At 33.1% G+C, this 11,298-nt stretch overlaps 1 protein-coding gene across 1 annotated transcript; it reads left to right on the top strand.

The window, feature by feature from the left end:
• Positions 1 to 8,627: 8,627 nt before the first annotated feature.
• Positions 8,628 to 11,091, top strand: LOC125608006. The gene is made up of 2 exons (XM_048777691.1): positions 8,628 to 8,886; positions 9,216 to 11,091. The coding sequence occupies exon 2, from the start codon at positions 9,348 to 9,350 to the stop codon at positions 10,854 to 10,856; it is 1,509 nt and encodes a 502-aa protein (XP_048633648.1). The 5' UTR covers positions 8,628 to 8,886; positions 9,216 to 9,347; the 3' UTR covers positions 10,857 to 11,091.
• Positions 11,092 to 11,298: the final 207 nt, after the last annotated feature.

The following is an 11,298-nucleotide window of genomic DNA, read 5'->3' on the forward strand; positions in this document are numbered from 1 at the left end:
CAAATATTTGAACTAAAATAATTTATATATTAAGTTTAGGTATTCTAACATATATTATTCAAATGTATATTTAATATAATATTTTGTTTATAGTTTTTGATAAATTTAAAGTATTAAAATATATAATAAATTTTTAAATATTAAAAGTAATTTAAATGGGTTATCCGAACTTGAACCGAACCCGCAAAAATCCAAAGCGAATCCGAACTGAAATTTAGAAATATTAGAATGAGGCTAAAATATTTGATCCCGGAAACCCGAAATCCAAACAGACCTGAACCGAACCCGATTAGGTACCAGATAGATAGTTTCTCATAATATAATGGACTTCCAAATTTTTTTAAAAATATAAGCCAATTACTTCTTTTTTTTTGATGAAATATCAAATTTATTGATCAAGCAAAGAATGTTATTTACATAAGTATGACTACTCTACTATCTTCATGTATGAACCAGTGCTTCTTCACATACTAAGTTGGAACCAAAGGCTGAGTAATCCTCCATATTTGTGATCGAATCTGTATTTGAGTGATGAGATTATGTTTCTCACTGCCTTATCAATGCGCTGTCGCATATGATCAGTGGTAACTCTGCTTTGCTGATGACGCCTCCCATTCCTTTCTCTCCAAATGTGGTAGATTGTGGTCTGCAACAAAAGCTTCACCAAAACAGTATCAGCTTTCCCTTGACTCATTCTTTGTATGCGATGCAGTGTCCATTGCCAATCCGGATTGATGCTGTTGCCAATAAGTCTCCTAGCCAGACTCTAAGGACATGCGAAGAACAAATGATCACGCGTTTCATCTCTCTCTCCACAAAGCTCACAACTCTGTACCATTCCCCATTGTCTCATACGATCACCAGTTGATAGTATATTCTTCACTGCTAGCCAAGTTATGAATGAGAATCGTGGGACCCCTTGTGTGAACCAGATTACTCGACTCCACTCGACTGTATGCCTCCTAGACCTCACTTGCTCCCACGTACTAGCCGCATAGTAATGATCTCTGTAATCATCACTCCCATGCTTCCACAATACTATGTCCTTGCCATTCCCTGGTTGCGGAGGTTCTCTTTGTAAGATACTATTTCTCAACTCGTGGAACCTACGGCTTCTACTTCCTCGTATGCTCCACCCTTCCAATGTAACAGCATCGCTAACCTTAGCGTGTCTCCTAATGCCCAAATAAGTAGTGCCTGTAGGACCTGTGATGTCGATCAGCTTCCCTTGCCCCAACCAATCATCAAACCAAAAGTGACAGTTGTTGCCATCTTGAATATCAAACCTCAAAAATTCATAAGCCACATCCCTCAATTTGAGTAACTTCCTCCATATCCAAGATCCCTTTGTGTCATCTCTTACATCCCAGAATGAATTATATTTGAGCAAATAATGCTTAATCCAGCTCACCCACAATGAAGTAGGTTGAGTGAAGAGATGCCAAATTAGTTTCAGAGCAAATACTCTGTTTGTCTCCCGCAGCTTCCTGATTCCAAGACCTCCCTCCTCTTTTGGAACACACAAATCATCCCAAATGACCTTTTCTTTATGAGTTTGTGTTGGTGAGCCTGACCAGAGGAAGGTGCTACACATACTCTCTATCTTATCAAGACATTTCGCAGGCAGTATGAATGTCTGACTCCAAAAATTGACTATACTGGCTATGACTGATTTAATCAGCTGTAGTCGTCCTGCAAACGATAGAGTTTTGTTGGACCAGCAGAGCATTCTACTTCTGATTTTATCTATCAATGGCTCGTAGTCATGGCTGGTAAGTGTTTTAGTCGTCAGTGGCATGCCGAGGTAGCGAATAGGTAGTGTGCCCACTCCAATATTTAACAATTCTGCTGCAGCAAGTAGGTCACTGATATTATGCCCTGATGCGAATATAGAAGACTTAGCAACATTAATGTGGAGACCAGACATTCGAGCGAATCTTTTCATAACCTCCAAAACGCCCATAAGAGAACCCGTTGTGCCCTTGGTGAATACTAATATATCATCAGCAAAGCTCAGATGCGTGAGCTTAACTCCCTCACACTGCGGATGATAAGCAAACTCACCTGCTGCTGCTGCTGCTTTGTTCAAGAGCTTAGAAAGCACATTGTCCAGTATAACATAGAGATATGGTGAAAGTGAGCAACCCTGCCGTATTCCTCTAGCACTAGTGAAAAAACTCTTCAGACTTTCATTAACAGACACTGAAAAAGCCGCAGTAGTGATGCAGAGCCGGATCCAATTGACAAACTGAGGAGGCAAACCCATGGCAAGCAGAACCGAGGTGATGCCAATTACTTTTTTTCTTTTCTTAATATACTGATATCCATGTTTTTAAACAAACCTATTTTTTTAAATTATAATATATGTTTCCAAACAAACCTTTTTTTTTAAACTGCAATCTATGTTTCCAAATAAATTTTCTTTTTTTAAAACTACAATTTATGCTTCCAAACAATTTTTTAAAAAAAAATTGCTATACATGTTTCCAAACAAACCTAATTTGTGAGTTTTAATAAAATAGATGCAGTAGATATACTATTATTAAAGTTGTTACAAAAAAAACTATTATTTAAAAGGTTTAGGGATTGAAAAAAATAATGATAAAAATTAACTAATATCATTCTTGTGATTGGTTGAAAAGAAGAATCAAAACACTTCTTTTTCTGGTTAGCAACCCATACTGTATGATGATAATCGATGACTATCGTTGCCTTTAATTTCCGTTTAACTTTGGTTTACCTTTATAGAGTATCTTAATTATTCTTTCCTACAGCTTGATAAAAATTCAGATAGTCGTTGAAGAAGATATTCACATAAAACATATAATGTATAACTAATGTATAATGTATAACAGTTGAAAAGAAAAACATATAATGTATAACACGGCAAATAGCAAAAGATTAAATATTTTCTTCTCTAGTTGGTTTTCAGCTGTTTTTATATCTTAAGATAGTCTAGTGACGACTTAAATTTGTTCTGCGAATTTCGATATTTTTTATACTCTTAGATTTGTTCTGCGAATTTCAATATTTTTTATACTCTTCGAGTTTCTTTCAAAAACCTAACATCGAATTCTTCATATTCAACATTACAGGGAAAATTTTCAGCAAAAAAACAAAAATTATTACAGGGAAGAACTAACCATATTTCATCTATATATACTAAATGGAATCAACTATACACACATATTTTATCTTTTCACGATGAAAATATCTAAGATTATTAAAACTCGATTTTGTACATTCATCACTGATTCTCAATCCCATCATAAGTGTTCTCTAGAAATTCTACTGTTTTTGCCATGTCCCCAAGATTACAAACATCATATCCCGAGATGATGCCATTTGAAATTTATAATCACAATATATATGATACTAATATAAATGAAATTCCATATTAAACGAAAAAAGAGATTTAGTATCAATATAGACTATTTAGTAACTTATCTTTTGGAAATATCTCATATATATCCCATATATATTATTTAAAAGAGAAACATTACAATCTATTTTTGTAGTCACATGTCATCACCACAATCATTTTTAGAATCCTTAGAAAAATATGTTGGTCCATATAAATATATAATGATTCTTAGAATCTTTAGAAAAATATGTTGGTCCATATAAATATATAATAAGCTTTTTATTAAACTAACCATAAATTATTCATAAATATTCTTCATTGTTTTTTTAAATAAAAATCACGCAATTACCTAATATGACTAAAGTATATATGACAATTAATGATTTTGAATAATAAAGATTTGATAAAAATCAGTCTATTCTCTATCATTTTTAATTCATTTTAAAATAAATTAAACAACCACAGTAATTATATAATATAAATTTAGATTTTTTTCGTATATGTTATATTTAGAATTTTAAAAAACAAATATAAATGACTAAATTTTTGTGATCCATGGTTTAAAATTTATGTTATAACAAGATACAAATGATTACGAAATTACATAAGCAGGAAGTCTCATTTAATAAATATTATATATATGCATATTAATATTTTTTTTAAAAATAAATTATATACCATATAAAATACATAAGTATTTTAATTTCGAATTTTATTTGAAATTTGTTGATAAACATTTTGAACAATTATTGACAACTTAATATTTAGATTTTAAACTTTGTATTGAATGTTTTTAAAATTATAAATTATTAAAACTATTAAACATCCCATAAATTTTTTATTGTTATCATTGATTTAAAATTTTTGTTATAAAAAAATACAAACGATCAAAAATAATATGAGTATAAAATATTTTTTAGCAGATGTCAAAATTAAAAATATACTATATATCTATGTTAATATCATTTAAACTTAATTATATATATATAATAGAAGAAAGTGTTTGTGTGGATAAATAAAATTTATTTAAGTATTTGTACCAATTTAATTATATACGTAATAGTTACTAAATTTTTAATTATTCAATATATATTTATTATTTCATAATATGTAAAAAATATATAATACTTAAAAATAATTTATATATAATATTCATTCCGCGTAAGGTACGGATCTTAACCTAGTTTATAAGTAATCACGACATCAGACTAATTTGTCTACGTAAAACTAGATATTTTTTAAAGTGTGCCACAATCACCGTTCTTTATTTTCAAATAAATAACAAGTTTTTTTGAAGATTAAACCGATTCTGATAAATACATATTGTGAATCAGTATCCTGGTTCTTATCACTTTCTCTTTGGATTCATTTATACATTTAGTTTGTAGCGTTAAATTTCTGTAGTCTGAAAATTGATGTTTTCCTTTTCCATTGCTGCAATATGAATTACTTTTCATCAAACAAATTATAGGTGATGAAGTTTTTCATTCTTTAAAGATAATTAAGAAACAGTTTTTAATTTTTTTTAGCTAAAGTTAAAAGACGCTTCTTATATTATACTAAGAACCACAACTAAAAATTTCCAATAAACATGCCCTTACCTAACACACGCACGTATATCAGCCACACTCATACGTGCGCACGCGCTCACACACACATATATAAATATATATATATATATATATATATATATATATATATATATATATATATATATATATATATATATATACTGGTTCACTCTTTCGACAAAATTCAATGTATGATCTTTCCTTTTTTTTTTTTTTTAACACTGAAATTCCGAGAATAAAGTTTGAAGGACCTCAGCTGAGGGAACCCTTCTACACCAGAAGTCTTGAGAAAACCTCAAAACAGAGAAATAAAGAGAAGAACAACAAATGCCAATAGGCACCATAATAGAAAAGAACATTAGAGCTATGATATGAAGCAAAGATGTAGTGACCATATGTAGTGAGCAAGCTCACGGGGCCGCTTCAGCAAATAAGATACGAGAGAGCCAAGCTGGACCTTTTGCAGCGACGTACGACTGGTATCGTTGACCTGTTGTGACTGATGTAGCAATGGCTACTGCAACAGAGTTACACTCTAGGGCTGTATGATTTAAACTCCATCCCTCGATAGCCTCTAACTTGGAACTAATTGTAGAAAGGAAAAATGATTGCTGACTACATGAAGTATTGACCATCACATGGCTAGCCATGCAAACTAAATTAATGTATACCAGACTACACGAAGTATATGTTATGCATGGCAACATCCCTCAACTTAATGATGTTATGTGGTTAACATCACGACTTTAATTTCATTAATCCAAAAAGTGATATGGATGTCAAAGACCGTTTAAGTCTCTCATTTTCTCAATTAAAATATGGCGCACCTAACGGTAATTAAACAAAAATTAGGTTTTGATCCGCTTTTTAAAAGCGTGAGAATATTTTTAACAAAATATAATTTATTAAACCAATATGTTTTATAAAATTTTGATAAGTATTGTTTTGAAATTTTTATTTTAGTGTATTTGAAAACTATATAGTTGTATTATTTTATTTATATTAGATATAAAAGTTATACAAGATATTATTTAATTTTTATTTTTATTATTTAATCTGTTTTGTTATTAATTTTTAATTAAATATGTGTAATTCTTTTGAATAGTTGTGTGATATATATTTATTTGATCAATTTTTATTATAAAAGTTGTTTGATATCAATTTACTTACTCCAACATCTTATTTGTTTGATATACAATTAATTAAATTCATCCATAATTAAATTAATGCATTATTTTGTTTATATTAAATTGCATTCATTCAAACTTATTAAAACTTTCATATTATATACTTATTCTTAGATTATTTTATTATTAAAAGTACATATATAATAATTATATATGTGAGATTATGTTTGATTTAAATTGACATCAAATAAGTTTTGAGCAAACAAAATGTTAGAGTCAATAAATTGACGTCAAATATATTTTCTAATTAAAATTTTAAAAATAACTATATATCAAACAATTCATCAAACAAATTACATAAATTTTATGAAAAGTTCATAAGAAAACATATTAAAATAATTTTTTTTAAAAAATTACATAATATCTTATATAACTTACATATTTAATATAAATATAAATAATATAATTATATAGTTTTCTAATACACCAAAATAGAAATGTTAAAACACTACATATCAAAAAACGTTAAAAGATATTGATTTTGTACATTAGATATTTATAAAAAATTGTTACGCTCTTAAAATGTGGGTTAAAATATAATTTCAGTTAAATTACAGTCGGGTTGGTCATATTTTAATTGATGAAACGAGGTATTTAACGGTCTCTGATATCTACATTATTTTTTGGATGAATAAAATTAAACTTGTGATGTTAATTACATAACATCATTAAGTTGAGGGATGTTATCATGCATAACATATACTTCGTGTAACTAGGTATACATTAGTATACTTTGCATGGTTAGCTATGTGATGGTCGATACTTCATGTAGTCAGCAATCATTTTTCCTTGTAGAAACCAGGTGCTGGAGGAAGGGGAAGTGAAAGGGGGCCATCATAATGTTTCTCGTCTCGATTTCTGAGGCTTCAAAGAGGACGTTATGCTGGTGGAGATTGCCCATACTCTCCACAGCCCACAGCATTGCGTAGAGATTGGCTTCCTCTTTTGAACGGATGTAAGAGTAAGCCCTTCTGCTATGAAGTATGGGGACACCATTAGAATCTCTAAGTATCCAAGATACCCCACACGGCCGAGAAGCACATGTCCACGATGAACCCACATTGCATTTAACAAACCCCTCAGGTGGTCTGCGCCATCTTTTGGTTTCTAGTGTATGATCTTTCCTTTTTTTTTTTCTTTTTTTGGTCGAAGTCACGATTCTCTGAAGTTTATATCTGAACAAATATATATGCTTATCTACGTTTCATATATGCTTACGTATGTGCACATACACATACGAAATACGTATACATGTCGTACTTTATAAACCAGCAATGTGCGGGACATTCTTTAACAAAAACAATCTTAGGCATATGGAGTCTTCGTGTTGGCGTCAGCGTCACTTCCCACCGTTCTTGTTATAGCCTTATAGGTTTGAAATCGTGAAAACAAAATCGTTATAACAGATGTTTTTTGAATTTATAATATGACATCTTAACAAAATGAAATGAGTCCTACTTGATTAAGTTTGTGAGGAAACCAATGCAACATATTTGTTGATATTCTTTAAATTTTGTAACATATTTCATCTTTACCAAATCTAGATCCACGAATCTATTAGCACAAGTTTTTGAATTGAAAGACTCTTATTTCCGTATTTTTTTCAAATTATAAGTGTTGTTTTGATTAAAACACACAAATAAATACATACTTTTTTTCTTTAACATTTAATTTAAAAGAGAGAACGACTAGTGATAAATTGCATTTAATTTTTACCTAAATTTTTTTAATATTAATATATTTACTTTTTTTCTTTAACATTTAATTTAAAATAGCGAACGACTAGTGATAAATTATATTTAAATTTTACCTTAAATTTTTTAATTCTGTTTGATCATTTTTTTTTTTGTATTTGGCTTTAAATTAAACAAATTATAGTGTGAAACAAGAAAAAACTTTCACAAGAACTTGTATATTGAAATAGATATGAAACAGATGGAGTATATTTAAGTTTTTCTGACTCTAATGATCTACAACATATATTTAGCTTTGAATAATAATATATTTCTGTTTACTTACGGATATAGCTGACTTATTGAACTACATTCGATTTATGTGTCGTTTTACTTTCTTATCTATATACTTGTTTTCATACTATCTTCTTATCTTCTTGCATCCATTATTAAGATATCGATAGTAGATTTTGATAAATGTCATACTGGTGGTAGAGTGAAACTATTTAAGAAAGTATACTAATGGGATTAGTTTTATTGTTTTATAAGGAGATGTTCTGCTTGATTAAGCACATGGGACATTCTGCGTTCGCACAAACTCACAAGAAGAGAAAGATGGGCTTTAATTACACTCATTGATTATTGCAAATGTTGGTCAATTATTTAATGTACTACACAACAAAGCTAGACAGAGAAAGAGAGCGATGAACTAATTAAGTATACTATTATTAAGACATAGGAATACTTTAGAAGAAACAAGAAATTCTCTAATCAATAGAAAGTAAAAACGGCGATGCAAAAGGCGATTCAGTGATCTAGGGTTTCGATGCTTCAAAGGGATTGGGATCCGGGGATTGGAGAGGTATTATCGGATCATTGGGATTCAGAGAGCCGATTTGGAGATGGGATTCTCCATGATCGGAATGTTGCAGATGGAAGATTGGATTTTCCTTCTGATTTTAGAACGGCTGGCTTGATCGAGGGTGAAACAATGATTGAGATTTGGATCTGGCGAAAACAAGGAAGTATGAAGTTTGGGTCCTTGATTTTTATTTCGATCATCTTTAAGACGAAATTGAATCAAGGAAGAGGTATATCCTTTCTTTCCTTTCGCTGGTTTTTTCAGAGATGTGGAGATATGGAGAAATTCTGCAAAGGGTTTCATATGGAAAGTTCGATGATATTTGTACAAGACAAGCGGGATTACCGAATAAGTTTGTGGTTAATGGGATTATTATGGGCATTTGATTTTGTTATCACGAATCAAATCAGAATTAGGGAAATTAAGGAAATTATTGGGATTTTGGTTCAGTATAAATGGACGAAAGGGTTCTTTCCTTGGATCATAGACCTTGCAACTTTCTCTCTTGCAATTGATAAAGTTCACAGCTTTATTTTTCTTCTTTTCGCTATGTCACAGAGTCAACTTTTGGGAAATGGGGGGGAGGTGAAGAACGGAGAAGGAGTTCGCAAACGTCTGAAGATATCAGTGGCCCACTTTGATAATTCGGCTCTCATCAAGAACTTTTCCAAGACCCTTCTCGGGAGATGTATGAATCCGGAGAAGCAGGAGATGCCGGCTCTAATTTCGAATCTCCCGAAGATATGGAAACTGGAAGAGAGGGTTGTTGGTACGGATTTGGGGTTTGGGAAGTTCCAGTTTGATTTCGAAACGGTGGAAGATATGGAAGGGGTTCTCAAGAATCAACCTTTTCATTTTGATTACTGGATGTTGGCTTTGGCGCGGTGGCAACCAAAAAAGTCCCTGCTCTATCCATCGGAAATACCTTTTTGGGTTCGAATCATTGGAGTCCCGGTGGAGTTCAAAACGGAAGCCACTTTTGAGAGCATTGGAGACGCCATAGGAAGAACGGTGACCGTAGATTTGGATCACTCTCGAGTGCAAGTGGTGGTTGATGCGTTTAAAGAATTGTGCTTTGAAACCACGATAGATTTCAATGGTGGGGAGTTCTATGATGGTGAGGAAGCTCCGGTATCACTGCGGTATGAGAAGCTGTTTGGATATTGTCAAGTGTGCGGGAGTCTTTGCCACAAGGACGACGTCTGTCCCCTAGATGTGAAGAACACTAAGAAGAGTCCAGAAAAGAAACGTGAGGGAAGAGAAGGTAATGGGGTTTGGCATGATGGAGCGAAGTACGATGATCGTGCAAGGAGTTATAAAGGTGTAGTCATTAATGGAAATGCGAATCAACAGCAAAAAGAAAGAGAGGGCCGTGAGTATTATGGCAAAGGTAAAGGCAAAATGGGGGAAGAAACCGATTCAAAATGGATGAAGGTGCCAGAGAGAGGAAATAAGAGAGCCAACAACAACCGTGGAACTTATAGAGGAGATGGGGAGGCTTCTCGATACAGACCTGCCAGGCGAGAGGACTCAAGGTCTGGTGTTCAGAGTGGGCATCTTCGACACTCTTCAGAACAGACTAAGCAACCGTTTCAACAAGAGGTTCGTGAGGAAGTTCGAGAGGAGGGTGAGATTAGGTCCGTTGCGGAGGCTCGCATAATGCCACCCTCTCAGGCGTTTCAAGTGGAACTGGCCAATACTCAGGCTGAGGGAACAACAGTCATCTCGGATCCTACTGACGTGGACCGTGGATTGGCAGAGGTACATGGTATGCAGGAGGATCAAGTTGACTTAGAAGATGAGGATGTGATGGACATGGATGAGATTAAGGCTCATCTACTTGAGAATGGGATTGATATGGATGCAGAGGATTTTTTAGAAGAGACAGCAGAGGAAGAAACTGAGGAAGTGATCAAGGAACAGGCAGAAGATAACAATGCTCATGTTACAGATGGGGGGACTGTGGAAGAGGAGCAAGGCCCGGTTGCTGGAAATGCGGAGAAGAAACCAGGACTACGTAAGAGGCTGTTCAAGGCATCGACCGGTACTGCGGGTAGTAGTAAATTGAGAGCATTTAATGCGCTTGCGTCCCCACGCAAGCGAGCTGCAGCGAAGCCAGGAGTGCGTCCGGGAGATACCATCAAGCAAGCGGAGAGTAAGGGTGCTTCAAACCTGAAACTTGGGACACAGAAGATTTGATTTATGGTTAGTAGATGTTCTAAAGGTTTCTCAAGCAGGCTGGGCTTGTCTTATGTTTTACTTTGTTTTCTGGTTTTAATAAGCTCTATGAGCAAGTGCGTTTTCTCTGTTTCGAAGTGTTGTAAGAGACTGGTTTTATTTGTGGTTTCCTTGGGGGAGAAGCAACGATTTAATACAACAGTCTTTTGTTATTGGCTTTGTAATCGTATTGGCTATTTTGATGGATATTGGATTAGAATAGAGTTCGTTGGGTTGGAATGGAAGCAGTTAAGTAGTAGTTTTATGGGTGAATGGTGTTTAATAAGTCTATCAAATAATCGGAAATGGCTGGTGAGGTTGTTAGTTTGTCAATGGTGGCGCTTGAAGTTAGGGATTTTAGATTGCGTTTCTTTGGCATTGGAAATTTTGAATCAGGTACAAGTTGGATGGAGAGGATCGTATT

Source organism: Brassica napus, chromosome A4 (genome assembly GCF_020379485.1).
Source record: "Brassica napus cultivar Da-Ae chromosome A4, Da-Ae, whole genome shotgun sequence".
Classification (NCBI taxonomy): Eukaryota; Viridiplantae; Streptophyta; class Magnoliopsida; order Brassicales; family Brassicaceae; genus Brassica; species Brassica napus.